The following is a 20,000-nucleotide window of genomic DNA, read 5'->3' on the forward strand; positions in this document are numbered from 1 at the left end:
GCCAGGCCAGGTTGAATTCCAATCTGGAGGAAGGTCTTCTGCACCCAGCCCGTTCTCAGCAGCCCCGAGATGAGTCTTTTAATAGAATAATCAAATTCTTCAACCCGAATAATTCTCCTGGGACTTACAAACAAGATCCTCCGATGGGTGGAACATCAAGAGCCAAAGAGATGTTTTGCTGGAGAAGATCCCAGAAAGTTAACGCTGACCTTAGATGAACCCCTTTGATCAGGGGGTTAAAATGAGCAGCTGATTAAAAGAATGTGAAGGAGATTTAAGTTAAAAATTAACCCTCTGGGAAACCGAAAAGCAGACGTGCGACTTTATTTTTAATTTTTATTTTGCTAAGAAACCTCGGTGTGGAGGTAAGCACATTTTCACTCTGCTTTGAATGTGCAATTCTATCATCTACCTTTGGCTGAAAAATAAAAAAAAAAAAATGGACCCTCGCTTCCTCCTTTAGTCCAGCTCCACATCACTTCCTATCTCCACACCCATTTCCACCTCCCCTTCCTGCCCCACATCCTGTTTATGGCTTATGGACAGGGGTGGGGTGGGGGATGCCTAGGCAGTTGCCTCCCCCCCCCCCTTCCTGACCTCTTGGCTTTTTTCTATTTTGTCCCAAAGTCTTTGGTCCAACCAAAGACTTGTCCAGCTTTGGCAACTTGGCCACATCTGTAGACCTCAATTCCCTGATTCCCCCCCCCCCGAAATCCAGCATTAGATTTATTTCTGCTGGAATAAATAGGAAGGCTGAGCAGTGAATCAGCAAGAGATTGGACTACCTGCCTGGACTGTTGTTCTTTCTGATTAGGTCTGCACGGACAGGATGAAATCCTAAAACCCTACCTAGCACTGCCTCTTTCTCATTTAGAAATTATTGTCTACATGGCTCAGCCTGAGGGAGGTGTTCTAGAAGTAGGAGTAGAGTAGTAACAACGACAGAAAGCAGAGAAAACGTGAGAATTTATTTTCAGACTGACCTACTTTTTTACTGGATGCAGTCGTCAAAAACTCTTCAGGACAAAGAAGGTCCTACAATGATTTTTCTCTCCCTGTGTATGGGGTGTTTTCTTCCATGTTGGGGTCCTCAGAAACGGGGTGGAGCAGTGTGGCTTAACCTCAGCAGGAGAACCACCCAGCACAGAGAGCAGCAAGGACTCCATATTCCTCCTCCTCCTCCTCTCCCTCCTCTCTGTAAATCCCACTCCCTTCTAGCACTGATGATGTTACCTAGTTGGGTCATGAAACGTCTGTAAGAAAACAACCCAGCTCAGAGCACAAAGGAACTTACAGTCCTTTCCTCCTCCTCCTCCTCCTCTTCCTCCTCCTCCTCCTCCTCCTCTTCAACCGCACTCCCTTCTAATACTGATGATGTTACCTAGTTTGGTAATGAAACGTCTGCAGGAGAACCACCAAGCTCAGAGAGCACCAGGAACCCCACAGTCCTCTCCTCCTCCTCCTCCTCCTCCTCCTCCTCCTCCTCCTCCTCCTCCTCCTCCACCAATCCCTACTCCCTTCTAGCACTGATGATGTTCCCTAGTTGGGTCATGAAATGTCTGCAAGAAAACCACCCAGCTCAGACAGCACCAAGGACCCCACAGTCCTTTCCTCCTCCTCCTCCTCCTCCTCCTCCTCCTCCTCCTCCTCCTCCTCCTCCTCCTCCTCCTCCTCCTCCTCCTCCTCCTCCCACTCCTCTCTGTAATTCCCACTCCCTTCTAGCACTGATGATGTTATCTAGTTGGGTAATGAAACGTCTGCAAGAAAACAACCATGCTCAGAGAGCACCAAGGACCCCACAGTGCTCCTCCTCCTCTTCCTCCTCCTCCCTTTCTCCTTCTCCTCCACTCAAAACACCCACTCCCTTCTAGCAATGATGATGTTACCTAGTTGGGCAATGAAACGTCTGCAAGAAAAGAACCAAGCTCAGAGACCACCAGGGACCCCACAGTCCTTACTTCCTCCTCCTCTTCTTCCTTCTCCTCAACCCCACTCCCTTCTAGTACTGATAATGTTACCTAGTTTGGTAACAAAACATCTGCAGGAGAATCACCCAGGGTTAACACACTACAGAAGCTGCAACATGCTTGACCTCCCCTAGAATCCCTTCTCTGACGGTTCCCAAGCAAATGCAGTCATCCCGGGAAGATTCTTCTAACTCAGCGGTTCTCAACCTGTGGGTCGGGACCCCATTTGGGGTCGAACGACCATTTCACGGGGGTTGCCAAACAACGCAGTCCGCCATTTTTTTCCTCCTTTTCCTTAGCTGTGCTACTCCCTCTTATTCTATTGGCTTTTGAAAGCCAATAGAATAGACTCTCTTGAATAGAGTCTACTTCTATTGGCTTTCAAAAGCCAATAGGAATTGTCCAGGCTGTCTCTGCCCTGCTGAGCCCGCCAAAAGTCCCAGTCTGCAAACGGTGCTGCACCAGTTGAGTAGTCCTCGACTTACGACCAGTTGAGTAGTCCTCGACTTACGACCGGTTGAGTAGTCCTCGACTTACGACCGGTTGGGGGTCGCGGCATTAAAAAGGTTGAGAATCACTGTTCTAACTCAAGGGAGTAACTTTGGGACTATTCACTAGGGCTCTTTGTGCCTAGCACACTTTGCTCAAGGCACAAAGAGGTAAAGGGGCAGAAGAAGCACCAGTTCCTTCATGGAAGCCTCCGTGGCCTTCAACGGGAAAGCTGTCCTCTCTACTCACCTGCCTTCTCTAGATCGGTCCATGGAGTCAAACTGCTTCCTCAACCATCTGAAGAAGAAAGATGAGAGGTCACAGTTTTAGAAAGCGATACATAGGCAGAATGACACAGTTGGAAGGGACCTTGAAGGTCTTCTACTCCACCCCCCTGCTCAAGCATTTCAGACAAATGGTTCCGATCTCTTCTTGAAAACCTCCAGTGATGGAGCACCTACAACTTCTGGAGGCAGGTGGTTCCACTGGTTAATTGTTCTCCCTGTCAGGAAGTTTCTCCTTAGTTTTCAGTTGCCTCTCTCCTTGATGAGTTTCCATCCGTTGCTTCTTTATGATTTGCTTTGCGCTGAAGCTCCTCAGCTATCTTCAGAGGTGATGAAGACTCTTGTTCCATTGCAAAGTTAAGAATAATTTATTGCTCGGGTTAGTGTTCTGGGGTTGGAATGGGGAAGGGGACAGAGAAGTATGAGTACTGCTTTATAAATCCGTAGTAAGGCCACACCTGGAAGACAGCATCCAGTTTTGGTCATCACAGTGCAAAAAAGATGTTGAGACTTTGGAAAAAGTGCAGAGAAGAGCAAAGAAGGTGATTAAAGGCCTGGAGACTAAAACATACGAAGAACAGTTGCAGGAATTGGGGATGGCCAATCTGGAGAAAAGGAGGACTTGGGGGGGGGGGAACATGATAGCAGAGTTCCAGTATCTCAGGGGCTGCCCCAAAGAAGAGGGAGTCAAGCTATTCTCCAAAGCGCCTAAAGGCAGGACAAGAAGCAACGGATGGAAACTGATCAAGGAGAGAAGCAACCTGGAACTAAGGAGAAACTTCCTGACAGTTAGAACAATTAACCAAGGGAACAACCTGCCTCTGGAGGCTATGAATGCTGCAGCACTGGAACTTTTTAAGAAGAGACTGGACAGCCAGTTATCTGAAATTGTATAGAGTCTCTTGCTTGAGCAGGGGGTTGGACTAGATGACCTCCAAGATCCCTTCCAACTCTATTCTGAATGAAGGAATGATCCTTTCCTCTCTGGTAAACTTTGAGGAGGAACATGAAGAGTGTTAGTTAGCCATTCTCGGCCTCAGGAGAAGGACACATACATGATAGCAGTGTTCCAATATTTGAGGGGCTGCCACAAAGAAGAGGGGGTCAAGCTATTCTCCAAAACACCAGAGGGAAGAACGAGAAACAATGATTGGAAACTGATCAAGGAGAGAAGCAACCTGGAACTAAGGAGAAACTTCCTGACAGTTAGAACAATTAACCAGTGGAACAATTTGCCTCCAGAGGTGGTGAATACTCTGACACTGGAAGTTTTTAAGAAGAGACTGGACAGCCATTTGTCTGAAATGGTATAGGGTTTCCTGTCTGAGCAGGGGGTTGGGCTAGATGACCTCCAAGGCCCCTTCCAACATTATTATTATTATTATGGATCATCGCACAGTCAGCCAGATGTTCAGACTGGATTTGGCATTTTGTCTACCTATCGAGTCCTTACCCAGGACCTGGGATAGGCAAATGTGGATGTTTGATGGTATTACAAGTATCATCGCAGGATGGAAGCAGTTGGCTAGAGGAAGACCCTCTGGAGTTATCCTGCTTGAGCGGGGGGCTGGACTAGAAGACCTCCAAGGTCCCTTCCAGCTCTATTCTATTGTAACTGACCAAAGAGAGAAGCAACCTGGAATTAAGGAGAAACTTCCTGACAGTGAGGACAGTCAACCAGTGGAACAGCCTGCCACCAGAAATTGTGGGCGCTCCACCATTGGAGGAATTATAAGAGAAGACTGGACATTCACCTGTCTGAGATGGTATAGGCTCTCCTGCTAGAGCAAGGGGCTGGACTAGAAGACCTCCAAGGTCCCTTCCAGCTCTATTCTATTCTAAACTCTTAATCTGGGACCACTGTCTTCATCCATTCCAGGTGAGTCTATTCCAAGAAAGCGCCGGATTGAGTGGTGTGCCCTCATCTGCTCCAAATTCGGTGACTATCGGTGCTCTGCCCATATTTTCTCCTGCTGGCCCATACCTTTCAGCCTGGAGAGGAGTGGGTGATCGCTGCGTATCCGTCACCAGCCAGTTCAGCCCGGCCACCCAGAAGGTCACGTCATCCTCGCAAAAAGCTGGAGAAGACAAGATCACAAAAGGTGAAGGACAATCGACGGATGAACGTCTCCTGGAGATCCTGGCCCACAGGAAGGAAGGAAGGGCTAACACAGAAGCCTCCATCTTGGCCAGAACTTGCTCTTCACATTCCGTATCTACTGCGTGTCTAGGTTCATGTAACAAGCTAAGCCTATAACCCTAGTTAACCAAATCCCATTCCTACATTCACGGGTCCTGAGATGGCCCGATAATACAATATTAAGCCATCAGGGGTCCAACGCGGTTTCTATAATAAGCGATTGGACCACAAGCTACCCAATCCCTGTTTTAGCCGCTAACCTAGATAGTTGTGAGAAATGACTTTATCTTCAACACTTATCCTTTCAGTCGCAATCAATTTGTGGTTGGGTGGTCTTATCAAAATATGAAAACAGATCTGCTATTGCCAAGAAAGCTGTCTAATGGGGATTAATGAATCAAGATCAGGTGAAGGGTTAATACCACATTACAAGGCCTTGGTAAGGCCACACTTGGAATCCTGCAGCCAGCTGTGGTCACCACGATGTAAAAAAGATGTTGAGACTCTAGAAAGAGTACAGAGAAGAGCAACAAAGATGATTAGGGGATTGGAGGCTAAAACATATAAGGAACGATTGCTGGAATTGGATGTGTCCAATTTAATGAAGAGAAGGACGAGGGGGGACAGGATAGCAGTCTTCCAGTATCTCAGGGGCTGCCCCAAAGAAGAGGGAGTTAAGCTATTCTCCAAAACACCTGAAGGCAGGACAGGAAGCAATGGCTGGAAACTAACCGAAGACAGAAGCAACCTAGAACTAAGGAGAAACTTCCTGACAATTAGAACAATTAATCAGTGGAACAACCTGCCTACAGAAGCTGTGAATGCTCCGACACTGGGAATTTTTAAGAAAAGATTGGACAGCTGTTTGTCTGAAATGGTATAGGGTTTCCTGCCTGAGCAGGGGGTTGGACTAGATGACCTCCAAGGCCCCTTCCAACATTATTATTATTATTATTATTACTACTACTACTACTACTACTACTACTACTACTACTACTACTACTGCCTAGGTGGTTTTAACGACTCTCAATGTTAATGACGGACTGATTGAAAACAGTACAGATAGTCCTCGAGATAATAATAACAACAACAACAACAACAACAACAACAACAATATTGGAAGGACCTTGGAGGTCTTCTAGTCCAACCTCCTGCTCAGGCAGGAAATCCTACTACACCATTTCAGACAAACCAGTTACAGCCATTCGTTTAGTGACCGGACAAAGTAAAAACAGCACTTGAAAAAATTGACTTAATGAGTGTTTTTCACACTTACGACAATTGCAGCCTCCCCAGGGTCACGTGATCAAAATTCAGACTCTGGGCAATTGGCATGTACTTATGACGGTCGTAGGGTCCCTGGGGTCATGTGATTCCCTTTTGTGACCTTCTGTCAAGCAAAGTCAATGGGGGGAAGCCAGATTCATTTAACGACTGTGTGACTAATCGAACAATGGCAGTGTTTCGCTTAACGACCGTGGCAAGAAAGGTCATAAAACGAGGCAAAAATTTGCTTAACAACTGACTTGTTTTGCAAGAGAAATTTTGGGCTTAAATTGTGGTCATAAGTCAATGTCAAGGTATTGATTTAACAGCTAACCAGCTTGTGTAATGTAAGATATAAGATGTAATGATGGGAATGACTCAGCAGGGTCTGCGCTCTTTAAGAGCCATTGTACAAAGGGAAAGCTCTGCTTTGTTCGCTCTCTTCCATTTCTTGCTGTAACTGTGGTTTGTTGAATCCTGGTGTATTAGCATGTGTATGCATTTTGTTCCTGGTGTATGATATTGCAGATAGTGTCAGACAAACCACCATTTAATATAGACCACCGTTTACTGTGTTTACTCCTGGGTTATCTCGTGCAATAAAATTGTGCACGCTCTGACAGTTGAGGATTCTCTATAGTTGTTGTCACTGTGTCCAATTTTATGACTTTTTTTATTTTTTGGGCACAGCTGTAATGAAAATGTGAGCAACTGTCCTGTGTTTACGACAATTACAGCATCCCGGGCTCATGTGAGTGCACCTTTGCATCTTTCCCAGCCAGCTTCCAACAAGCCAAGTCAACGGAGCAAACCCGTTGTAAGTATGGTTCACTTAACCACGGTGAATCCGTTTAACATCCAGGGCAAAAAAAAAGGCCATCAAATTGGGCTCAAATGACATATCAACCTCCTGGTTTAGCAGTAGAAATTCCAGCCCCAACTGAGGACTCTCTGTATGTTGCTCAGAATCACAATTTGTCAGTGGGGAGGCCTAACACCTTCTCTAAATAAAGGCCTCCATAAATTCATTTTTTTCCAGTTATGTAGCAGGCAGATCCAAATATTTCTCTTCCGAGGAATTTTGAGCCTTTTCTGTTTTACAGAGAGAACTGTCTCGCAAAGGGGAAAACCGGAAAGAACTTCGATTCTATCTTAAAAACAATGCCTTAAAACTGCACTCAGGTACACCACACCCCTCTGAGTTGTGTTAGTCACGGGAAGTTTATTTGTGTTGGCTCACAGCCACTGAGAGCCACCGGCATCTTGCCAAAAACCGAGTCAAGAGCTAGAAGCAAATCAGACTAAGTAACTGCAAAGTCTGAAGTTGGAGATTAAACCAACCCATTTAAAAAAGAAAACAAGCTAATGAAATCTTCTTTCCCAAAAAATACTAGAACAAAGAAGCAGAATTAAATAAGTCTGGATTACGCTTAGTCCTCAAATTGCAAAGGCAATGGAGCACAACGTTTCTGCCGCTAAGCGAGAGGTTTGTAAAGTGAGTTTTACTCCATTTTTTGCGACCTTTCTTACTGTATTTGTTAAGGTTGTCAAGTGAATCTGACTTCCCCATTGACTTTGCGGGTCGGAAGGTCGCAAAAGGCGGACCCCATGACCTTGGGACACCGTCATAAATATGAATCAGTTGCCAAGGGTCTAGATTTTGATCACGTGATCTGGGGAGGCTGCAACGGTTGTAAGTGTGAAACACGGTCATAAGTCACTTTTTTCAGTGCTGTCGTAACTTTGAATGGTCACTAAACAGTTGTAAATTAAGGACTACCTGTATGGTCTTAAGCGTGTTGTCAAGGGCAGGGGTCTTCCAACTTGGCCCTTTTATGACTTGTGGACTTCAACTCCCAGAATGCCTCAGTCGGCCATTCTGATGAAACTGCGGGCTTGGATCCAGACCAGGGGTCTTCCAACTTGGCCCTTTTATGACTTGTGGACTTCAACTCCCAGAATGACTCAGTCGGCCATTTTGATGAAACTGCAGGTTTGGATCCAGACCAAGGTTCTTCAAACTTGGCCCTTTTATGATGAGGAATTCTGGGAGTTGAAGTCCACAAGTCATCAAAGGGCCAGTTTGAAGACCCCTGGTCAAGGAGAGGCATTGCACATTTAAGAATCTAAAGTCGCTTCTGAATTCAGGATTTATAACCCCATAATTAATGCAGGGAAATTGAGTTGAAGTCTACACATCTTAAAGTGGAAGAGAAGCATTGATTTAATTCCTTACAAAACTCAGAACTATTGGGGGTTATTTCTCATCCTGTGAAAATTCATTAGCGCATTTTTCTTGCTTACCAAAAAACGTTCGCCTCATGTTAAGATTCATAATTCTCTGTAAATACATTGCCCTTTATTTAATTTTGTCCTGGAGAAATATTTCATTCTCAAAAAATCCCACCAAAGGCTGGCCTGCTAAGGAACATGAGTGACCAATTCTCCTTTTTTTAAAAATTCAATGTATTTTAGTCACCCGGCTTTAGGGAAGTCGGTGGTTGCTTCCTTCTGCATGAACCCATGGGAAAAAAATGCAGATAAGGATTTCAAAGCAAACAAAATGAGGATTAATAGAGCCAACTCATCGCTGTTAAAATCCTGGGAAATTTATTGTAGGGAAATGATGATGCTTAAAAGGGCTAAATTATAAATCATAAATCAGGTTGGCATGTTCTAGCTGTCACAAAACTCTAGCCAATCTATGATACGGGTCGTTCTCGACATACACACATTCGTTTAGTGACTGTTTAAAGTTACAATGGGTGCTGAAAAAAAAATCTTATGATCAGTCCTCACACATATGACCATCACAGCAATCCCCCGTGGTCACATGACTAAAATCCAGGCGCTTGGAAACCAGGATAGATTCATTTAACGACCCCATGATTCCCTTAACAACTGCAGTGACTCACTAAACTGTGGCAAAAAAAATTGTAAACCGAGGGGTAACCTCACTTAATGACTGCCTTGGTTGTTAAGTGAAGCTGGCTTCCCCAATTGACTTGGCTTGTAGGAAGGTCGCAAAAAGGGATCAGGTGAACCCGGGGATGCTGGAACCGTCATAAATAGGAGCCAGTTGTCAACCGGCAAATTTGGATCACGTGACCATGTGGATGCTGCGACGGTCCTAAGTGTGAAACACGGCCATTGCCTTGCTCCGCAATGGAAATTTGGGGCTCAAAATTTGGGACTGCCTGCTCATCGTTGGCTTTGCAGCTCAGCTTTTAAAAGTCGCTTAATGGCCGCAATGATTCACTCAATTGTAGCAACAGCAGGTAAAATTGGAGGCGATTCTCTTAAACCGTCTTGCTTAGCAGTGGAGATGCTGGTTAGTATTGTGGTCGTAAGTCGAGGACCTCGTATAGAGACAGCTAAAGAGGGCCGGTCTCTTTTCCGCTAATCCTGGGAGCCCACAACAAACGTGGGTATAATTTAAGACACGTGAGACAGCGAGCTATTACTAGGAGACGCAATCTGTAATCTACGCTACTTAGAGCAGGATGTAATCAAAGTCAGGGGGTATTTACTTGGCTAAAAACAGCAATTAGATCAGAGAAGGGTGCAGCCTACTCCAGAATTACACCAAGCCAGACTTCCCCAACTGATGTGTTCCAGATGTCTTGCGATAATCCTCCCCAAATCTGCAAATCTCTCTACTCATCAGGAAGCACCAGGTTTGGGGGGAAAATGTTCTAACCGTTGTCATTTTTTTTTAATTAAATTTTTTTAAAATTTTACAATAAAAACCCTTTCCCCAATCCCTCCCAAACCTCCCCAAAACCCTCCCCCATTCTTCCCAAAGCTGAATACAGGCGTAACTGGAACTTAAAAGAAAAAAAATTTTTAAACCCAAATAAACCTTAAACTAATATCATTACACTCAATAAACAAACCGTTGCCATAATTTTGACATGAATGGGTCAATGTCTAGGGCAAGGGTAGGCAACCTTGGCTCTTTTATGACTGGTGGACTTCAACTCCCAGAATTCCTGAGCCAGCCACGCTGAGGGGAAAGGGAGAGGTTCCCAAGCTGAGCCATGGTGGCTCAGGAATTCTGGGAGTTGAAGTCCACGAGTCATGAAGGGGCTCAGGCATTCTGGGAGTTGAAGTCCACGAGTCATGAAGGGGCCAAAGTTTCTCCCATGAGGCTCAGGAATTCTGGGAATTGAAGTCCACGAGTCATGAAGGGACCATAGTTCCCCCATGCTGGCTAAGGAATTCTGGGAGTTGAAGTTCACAAATCATGAGGGGGGCCATAGTTCCCCCATGCTGGCCCAGGAATTCTGGGAGTTGAAGTCCACCAGGCTTAAAAGAGCCAAGGTTGTCTACCCCTGGTCTAGGGAGATTCTGCGTTATCCAGGTCCCCAGGTTGTCCCAAAGATGCTTTTTCTTTTTTTCCTCCCAAAAAGGCAACTGGACTTTCTTGGTTTTTCCTTGAGGATGTTTCCCTTCTCACCCAAGAAGCTTCTTCAGTTCCGTTCTGCACCATTCAGTCAGAACTGAAGAAGCCTCTTGGATGAGAAGGGAAATGTCAAGGAAAAATCAGGGAAGTCCAGTGGACTTTTGAAAAAAACCCTTTGGGATATGGATGGGTATTTTTGCATAACTGATCCATGCTCACAGGCTGGCAGGACACAGCCGAGAGAGACCGTGTCCCCTTGTCTTCAGAGCCTGGTTTCATTAGTCCAGTTGCTTCAAAGGAGGCCATGATGTCCCTCAAACCTTACCTGACACCCCCTTCCCCACCACAGGGACAATAATAAGGAAGGAAAATCTGGTGATCCCGTGACAGCACCCCCACAACTTCATTATGGTCCAATCATATCAGCCCCAGCTGTCTCTAATCCCTTGGAAGCCCCTAACCCAGTGTTTCTCAACCTTGACCATTTTAAGGCATGTGGACTTCAACTCCCAGAATTCCACAGCCAGCATTGCTGGCTGTGGAATTCTGGAAGTTGAAGTCCACATGCCTTAAAATGGTCAAGGTTGAGAAACACTGCCCTAACCCATGTGGCTGTGAAGCCATCACAACGCAAGCAGCCATGGAGATCACGTCTAGAGAAGCAACTCTCGGTTGCAACTGCTGGTCAACTGGTCAGACCAGATGGCTGAGAAGTTACCCTCACTTCAAAAAAAGACCACATTGCTTTGGGAAGAGGGAGTCAAGCTGTTCTCCAAAGCACCTGAAGGTAGGACAAGAAGCGATGGAGGGAAAATGATCAAGGAGAGAAGCAACCTGGAACTAAGGAGAAACTTCCTGACAGTGAGAACAATTAACCAGGCGAACCACTTGCCTCCAGAAGCGGGAAATGCTCCAACACTGGAAGTTTTTAAGAAGAATGACTGGACAGCCATTTGTCCGAAATGGTATAGGGCAGTGATGGCGAACCTTTTAGAGACCGAGTGCCCCAAAACCAGCTCCATCTGCCCCCGCTCCACTCCAGCTCCGCCCCATCTCACCCTCTCTGCCCCGCTCTGCCCCCAGCCCAGGCCTACCTGCCCGCAGGGCCACCCACTGCCTCCATGGCCTGCCGCAGATTGTCTAGGTGGCCCAGCAGCGCCATGATGGCCATGCCCTCCGCCCACACCCCACAGCAGCACCTGCTGCCCGGCTGCCATGTCCTTGGCTGTACTGCTCCGTGCCAGCTGTGCTCGGGGGCAACTCTCCTCTGGGGGGGGCTGCTGGTGAGGAGGGGGCTATGGGGGGAGGTAAGGCTGGGGCGATGGCGTGAGTGTGCACAGAGAGGGCTCTGAGTGCCGCCTCTGGCACTTGTGCCATAGGTTCGCCACCACTGGTATAGGGTTTCCTGCCTGAGCAAGGGGTTGGACTAGACCAGTGGTTCTCAACCTTTCTAATGCCGTGACCCCATAATACAGTTCCCATGTTGTGGTGACCCCCAAGTGGGTGTGGCCACCAATAAGAGGGAGTAGGACAGCTAGGGAAAAGTGAAAAAAATGGTGGACAGCGTGGGTTGGCGACCCCCGTGAAATGGTCGTTCGACCCCAAATGGGGTCCCGACCCACAGGTTGAGAACTACTGGACTAGATGACCTCTAAGATCCCTTCTATTCTATTCTATTCTATTCTATTCTATTCTATTCTATTCTATTCTATTCCATTCCATATTTTCCTTTCCATTCCATTCCATATTTTCCATTCCATTCCATATTTTCCATTCCATTCCATTCTATATTCTATTCTACATTCTATTCTAATTATATTCTAATTCTCTTCTAATTATATTCTATTCTATATTCCTATTCTATTCTAACTCTGTTTATTTATTTTATTTATTTATTTATGAGACTTATATACCGCTTTAAGTGCAAGCACTCTCTAAGCGGTGTACACCAGTAAGCAATGTATATATATATATATATATTTACATTGCCCCCAACAATCTGAGTCCTCATTTTACCTACCCCGGAAGGATGGAAGGCTGAGTCAACCTTGAGCCGGTGAGATTTGAACCGCTGACCTGCTGAACACAGTCAGCTAAAGTGGCCTGCAGTACTGCACTCTAACTGCTGCGCCACCTCGGCTGTCCTATTCTATTCTGTTCTGTTCTATTCTATTCTATACTATTCTATATTCTATTCTATTCCATTCCATTCCATTCCATTCCCTATTCTATTTCATTCCCTATTCTATTCCATTCCATTCACTGTCTGGACCTTAGAATTTGTATAACATGACACAAGGCTCCCATCACCAGGACCCGTTAAGTATCATTTTCAGGGCCATCTTTATTATCATTTTTGCTACATTTAAGTATTTACTATTTATCACATTTAATACTATACTTAAATGTAATGCAGGCAGCCCATTTGTGCAGTGACCGAGGGATTACCTGCACTGCCAAGATAACCTCAACTGTCGTATCTCCCAGTTGGTCGCATCAAAAATGACAACGCAACGGTGTTAGAGATTTGTGGGGAAGCATCGAAGGCTGGGTGGAGGGGAGGGGTTTCTGTGGGGCTGGGGGCTTCAGCTCGGACCTCCTCTCAAAAAGCATTTGTTACATTACCCTCCACTGACCAGCAACACTCAAGGTTTTCAGCCTGAAGTCCGTTCCGTACAGGATGACAAAACACAACGCGGAGTCCAACTTCCGGGCTTCTTCTGGGTAACGTTCAAAATCCCTGGAATTCTTGCCGGGCCGGATCTGTTTGATTTCCCTGATGTCCACTGCGGAACAAAGAAAAGAGACATGAGTCAGCTCCATATTTCCACAAAGTCTGAGCTGGACTCTGCAAACAAGGCAGACTTCTTTCTCTTGGTTATTCCCCACGGTGTGAATCACACTTTCCCATGAGGTTGCCAGTTGCAGCCACAACCTGCATCCCCCTTCCCCTCAGCACCATGAGGACTAGATCCCAATCTGTCTGATTAGTCTGGTGTCAACACCGCCACTTGGTTTCCATTTTCGGAGTCAGTTCCTGAGAAGCCGACAGTCAAAACTGGAAAAAAAAATCCTTTATTTTATTGTTGGATATGAGTAATATAAAAGATCTGGAATGGCCTATATCAGTGTTTCCCAAACTTGACAATTTTAAGGCATGAGGACTTCAACTCCCAGAATTCCACAGCCAGCAACGCTGGCTGTGGAATTCTGGGAGTTGAAGTCCACATGCCTTAAAATTGTCAAGTTTGGGAAACACTGGCCTATATAAAGGAAATGTTTGAGATATCTAAAGGTGATTGACTTTAAGAACATTATAAATGGATTAAAAAAACGTTTTGACTAAGAGTTAAAAGACTAGAGGATTAGGTTTATTAAAAGGAATATTTTAAGTTTGAATACATTTTTAATTATGGTAAAAAAAGAACAAAAATTGTTTTGGGGGAAATAAATATGTGTTAGCTTATAGGAAATAGGGATTTTAAGTACTATACTATCTTTTTATTTTATTCTTTTTCTCATTCTCATTCTTCTTCTTTCTCTTTTTAGTCTTATTTATTCCTTAAGAAAGGTCAAAGTATAGGGTTGGTTTACATGAGAAAAATAGATTTAAATATTTAAATGTAATTAACTCTGAGAAAATCCTAACCAGTAAAAATGTTTAGAAGAGGGGTAGTCAACCTTGGCTCTTTTATGACTCGTGGACTTCAACTCCCAGAATTCCTGAGCCAGCATGGCTCAGCTTGGAAACCTCCCTTTCCCCTCAGCATGGCTGGCTCAGGAATTCTGGGAGTTGAAAGTCCACCAGTCATAAAAGAGCCAAGGTTGCCTACCCCTGGCCTAGGCCCAGGCCACTTTATGACTCGTGGACTTCAACTCCCAGAATTCCTGAGCCAGCATGGCTCAGCTTGGAAACCTCTCCCTTTCCCCTCAGCATGGCTGGCTCAGGAATTCTGGGAGTTGAAGTCCACGAGTCATAAAAGAGCCAAGGTTGCCTACCCCTGAAACATTGTGGGGAAAACAAATGTAAATAAGAACTGTAGATATATGATGAGACAACCAGAATGACTAGATAGAAAAGGAATACTATATTGATGTGATTATTATTTGCAGAAATATCAGAAAACCTTTATACTTAATTACCATTTATTAAAACAATAAGAATTGTATTAACTTAAGGTTGGCAAAAGAGAACACTATGGGGAAAAGAGAAAATCATGTAAAAATCATCATGTGGATTATACATTATAGAATTTATTTGTTAGTGAATGTTTGCTAAATACCAAATACTAATGTTAAAAATTAATAAAACATATATTTTTTAAAAAAAAATTGGGAAAATCCACCCTATGAGCATCTATGTAGTTGGTACAGGCAGTGAAAGATCACACATCCACATAGGAAAGTCCAATTAATCTGATTTATTGCCGCTAAGCCTTTGTCTAGAAATCTCTCAATTAAAGGGGAACACCTGGCTAGAGTTAGATAAGGGCATTCAAGGACTTAAGTTCGCTTGTGGCTACGTAGGGATTCTAGGCTGGTGGCTCTTTTGACTCTGCCCCCAGGTTCTGCCGCTCATTCTCCTACAATATGTGAGAAATACTTTTGGGGGGGGGAGGTGCCTATACAACGGTCAGATAAGAGAGGGCATAGCCCATGGCTGCATGTAGATAGTCCTCACTTAACAACTGGTTGCTGAGCAGCTGTTTGAAGTTATGACGGACCTCCCCAGAGCTACTTAGTACCCGTTTCTGACATTCCGATAGACAGATTGTTGTGTGCATGTGCTTGCATTTGGGGGCACTGGCTCACATTTATCCCCCGGGATTCCAGGAATGGGTGAAATCTCACACCGTATGAGCAGGATAATAACGGAAACAGATCAGGAAAATGTAAAAAAAGATGTTGAGACTCTAGAAAGAGTGCAGAGAAGAGCAACAAAGATGATTAGGGGACTGGAGGTTAAAACATACAAGGAACGGTTGCTGGAATTGGGAATGTCTAGTTTAATGAAGAGAAGGACGAGGGGGGACATGATAGCAGTCTTCCATTATCTCAGGGGCTGCCCCAAAGAAGAGGGAGTCAAGCTGTTCTCCAAAGCGCCTGAAGGCAGGACAAGAAGCAACAGATGGAAACTGATCAAGGAGAGAAGCAACCTGGAACTAAGGAGAAACTTCCTGACAGTGAGAACAATTAACCAGTGGAACAATCTGCCTCCAGAAGCGGTGAATGCTCCAACACTGGAAGTGTTTAAGAAGAGACTGGACAACCGTTTGTCCGAAATGGTCTAGGGTTTCCTGCCTGAGCAGGGGGTTGGACTAGATGACCTCCACGGTCCCTTCCAACTTTATTATTATTATTATTAATAATAATAATAATAATAATAATAATAATAATTTCCATATAGTGGGGCCCCAGAAGCCCTGTCTAGGCCAGCAAACCGAAAATGTGCAAAAGCTTTTGAATGCTGAATCTGTAAGAAAAGATTCAAGTTTCTGCAGAATTCAGTTTCGGCTTCACATCCTGTGATTGCAAAGATGCTGTCGTTACAACTTAGGAGGAGAGGAAGAAAGCTGCGTCTTCGGCAAAGTTTTCCTTTTTTCTTTTTTTAAATAATATCTTATTAATTTTCCAATTTTACATTTAACTATTCCCAGGTCCCCTGGTACAACTGGCCAGCTGATCCGTATCGGCCGCTGTCCTCTCGTCCATCTGTTTCCCCTCCTACATCTTATCTACCCCCCCCACTTTATCTCTTTCCCCTCTCCTTCTGCTCATCGGGGTTTCCTTCCTTCCTTCCTTTCTTCCGGCTATTTTCCTGCTCCACAATAAAGTTTAATTTGGGGCCTTCCGGATGGGATGGATTACAATTCCTATCACTCCCAGAGCCTTTAGAATCAAGGTCTTTCGAAATTGCTTTAGGAGAATTCCAATATGTCCTTACTCACTCGTCCCTTTTATTGGCATGCACCTCCCTGGGCATTTAAGATGACAAGAGTGTTGGATAACGAGAAAAAGGAGGGGAGGGAGGGAGGAAGAAGGGAGGGTGGCTGGATATTGGAGGGAGGGAGGGGAAAGCGAAAATGAAAGGGAAAAAGAGAAAGAGAGAAACAGGAAGGAGGGAGGGAGGGAGGGAGGGATGGGAAAGGGAAAAGAGAAAGAGAAGGAAGGAAGGAGGAAGGAAGGAAGGAAGGTGGGAGGGATGGAAAAGGGAAAAAGAGAAAGAGAAAGAAAGAGAAAGAAAGAGGAAAGAAGGAGGGATGGAGGACGGATAATGGAGGGATGGAAAAGGGAGAAAGAGAAAGAAGGAAGGAAGGAAAGAAGGAAGGAGGATATTGGAGGGGGAGAGGGATGGATGGGAAAGAGAAAATGAAAGGGAAAAAGAGAAAGAGAAAGAGAGTAAGAGAAAGAGAAAGGAGGGAGGGAGGATGGGAAAGGGAAAAAGAGAAGGAAGGAAGGAAGGAAGGAAGGAAGGAAGGAAGGAAGGAAGGAAGGAAGGAAGGAAGAAGATGGATGGATATTGGAGGGAGGGAGGGATGGATGGAAATGGAAAGGAAGGAAGGAAGAAAGAAAGAAAGAAAGAAAGAAAGAAAGAAAGAAAGAAAGAAAGAAAGAAAGAAAGAAAGAAAAGGAATCTAGGAAGGTGGCACGTAAGAGCAAGGAAGACTTGGGTTGCATTTAACCTTTTTTTTGGGGGGGGGGAGCAGGCAAGGGCCACAAATGTTGGGAAGAGTCACGCCAAACAGGGACGTAGTTTCCCCCCACTTAGGGAGACAAACAGTTTGAACTCTCTGTGTCTGTGTTGTATGTATGCCCTTAATGACGTAAGACTTCCATAAAACTTTGGCAGAAAAATGGCTTTTCCCTCATTGCGGCTGAAGCTATTAAAAAAAACAGGATTATCAAAGGCACAAAGAGCTCTGACTGCAGGAAAAGCCCCCCCCCCATTTAAGATAACTATGCAAGACACACACACACACACACACACACACACACACAGGTCTTCAGACACAAAAAACGTCCCAATTTCTTTAACAATCCTCTTTCTTCCATCCTGCACTGAAACACAGAGGACCAGAAACCTCAATGTTGATTATCAAAGGGCTTTTTCAGAGGTTAATTCTGCCGATTAGAAGTGTGTGTGTGGGGGGGAAACTGGCCTGCATCTGCCCCCCTCCCAGCACAGAGGCTTGAAGATCAGATCCTCTGCTTTGGGGGTCAACCCCGCTGCTTTTTTACTCTCGGTGTTATGCTCTACGCTAGTGTTTCCCAAACTTGACAATTTTAAGGCATGAGGACTTCAACTCCCAGAATTCTGGGAGTTGAAGTCCACATGCCTTAAAATTGTCAAGTTTGGGAAACACTGCTCTACGCAAATCACATCCGGTCACTTCCTGCCTCAGTTCTCAGAAATCTATTTGGGATGCAGAAGACGCTGTGCGCGCCAAGGAAATGGGCACAATCCTGCATCCTACCAGATGTTTTTGGTCCAGCTGCCCTGTGGTTTCACCATAGCGCGTGGTTGGCTAATAACAAACAGACAAAGAACGGTTGCAGGAATTGGGTAGGTCTAAAAAATGAATAGAAGGACAAGGGGTGACATTATAGCAGTCTTCCAATATTTGAGGGGCTGCCACAAAGAAGAGGGAGTCAAGCTAATTCCTCAAAGCATCTGAAGGCAGGACAAGAAGCAACGGATGGAAAGTAACCATCCTGCCCGAGCAGGGGGTTGGACTAGATGACTTCCAAGGTTATCTTATTATTATTATTATGGATCATCGAACAGTCAGCCAGATGTTCAGACTGGATTTGGCATTTTGTCTACCTGGGATAGGCAGATGTAGATGTTTGATGGTATTACAGGTATCGTCGCAGGATGGAAGCAGTTCCTAATAAGGCTGCCTTTTGCAATTGACTAATAGCGAATTTGTCAATGCCAATGGTGTTCAAGTGGTGCTCCAGTTGTTTTGGGATTGCACCCAAGGAGCCTATGACTATTGGTGCTACCCTTGCTTGCTTTTGCCACAGTCTCTCTATTTCTATTTGTAGGTCTTTGTATTTTGTTATATTATTATTATTATTATTATTATTATTATTATTATTAACCAAAGAGAGAAGCTGGAATTGGGTATGTCCAATTTAACAAAGAGAAGGACGAGGGGGGACAGGATAGCAGTGTTCCAGTATTTCAGGGGCTGCCCCAAAGAAGAGGGAGTCAAGCTATTCTCCAAAGCGCCGGAAGGCAGGACAAGAAGCAACGGATGGAAACTAATCAAGGAGAGAAGCATCCTGGAACTAAGGAGAAACTTCCTGACAATGAGAGCAATTAACCAGTGGAACCACCTGCCTCCAGAAGCTGTGAATGCTCCAACACTGGAAGTTTTTAGGAAGAGATTTGACAGTCATTTGTATAAAATGGACTAGGGTCTCCTGCTTGAGCAGGGGATGGACTAGAAGACCTCAGAGGTCCCTTCCAACTCGGTCATTCTGTATTCTGTAAAAGTTCAGAAGAGAAGGACGAGGGGTGACATGATAGCAGTCTTCCAGTATATGAGGGGCTGCCCCAAAGAAGAGGGGGTGTCCACCCATTCTCCAAAGCAGCAGAAGGCAGGATAAGAAGCAACGGATGGAAACTAATCAAGGAGAGAAGCAACCTAGAATTAAGGAGAAACTTATTGACAGTGAGAACAGTTAACCAGTGGAACAGCTTGCCACCAGAGGTTCTGGGTGCTCCAACTATTGGAGGTTTTTAAGAAGGGACTGGACAGCCACTGGTCTGGAATGGCATAGAGTCTCCTGTTCAAGTTGGGGGTTTCCTGCCTGAGCAGGAGGTTGGACTAGATGACCTCGAAGGTTCCTTCCTATTCTATTCTGTTATTCTTAATTCCTCACAAGTCTCTTTGGGCTTTAGGAGACGCAGGAAGAAAACCGGCACAATTTATGCATTTGGGAGAGGACCATTTGTAGGAAACACCCCCCCCCCCGTATGGGAGACGCACCCCCAGGCCCCCTCCTCTTTCCCTGCATCCCTTGCTCCCTCAATAATAATAACAATAACAATAAAGTTGGAAGGGACTTTGGAGGTCATCTAGTCCAACCCCCTGCTCAGGCAGGAACCCTATCCCATTTCAGACAAATGACTGCCCAGTCTCTTCTTAAAAATCTCCAGTGTTGGAGCATTCACCGCTTCTGGAGGCAGGTTGTTCCATTGGTTAATTGTTCTAACTGTCTGGAAGTTTCTCGTTAGTTCCAGGTTGCTTCTCTCCTTGGTTAGTTTCCATCTGTTGCTTATTGTCCTGCCTTTGGGTGACTTTGGAGAATAGCTTGACTGCCCCTGAGATACTGGAAGGCTGCTATCCTGTCCCCCCTCGTCCTTCTCTTCATTAAACTAGCCATACCCAATTCCAGCAACTGTTCCTTATATGTTTTAGCCTCCAGTCCCCTGATCA

At 45.1% G+C, this 20,000-nt stretch overlaps 1 protein-coding gene across 2 annotated transcripts in view; it reads right to left on the minus strand.

Annotated features, from left to right (window-relative positions):
* Positions 1-20,000, minus strand: part of LOC120319640 (1-phosphatidylinositol 4,5-bisphosphate phosphodiesterase gamma-1-like) — a 94,206-nt gene that overhangs the window by 57,064 nt on the left and 17,142 nt on the right. Inside the window, exons 3-5 of one of the 2 annotated variants that reach the window (XM_039368717.1) lie at positions 13,188-13,337; positions 4,725-4,818; positions 2,706-2,753 (exon numbers count right to left, since the gene is read on the minus strand). In XM_039368717.1, the coding sequence (XP_039224651.1) occupies positions 2,706-2,753; positions 4,725-4,818; positions 13,188-13,337 (292 nt within the window). Of the gene's footprint in view, positions 1-2,705; positions 2,754-4,724; positions 4,819-13,176; positions 13,338-20,000 lie in introns of those variants that run through there. The other variant, XM_039368718.1, reaches the window with a different exon arrangement.

Source organism: Crotalus tigris, unplaced genomic scaffold (genome assembly GCF_016545835.1).
Source record: "Crotalus tigris isolate CLP2741 ecotype Arizona unplaced genomic scaffold, ASM1654583v1 scf7180000020908.629646, whole genome shotgun sequence".
Lineage (NCBI taxonomy): Eukaryota > Metazoa > Chordata > Lepidosauria > Squamata > Viperidae > Crotalus > Crotalus tigris.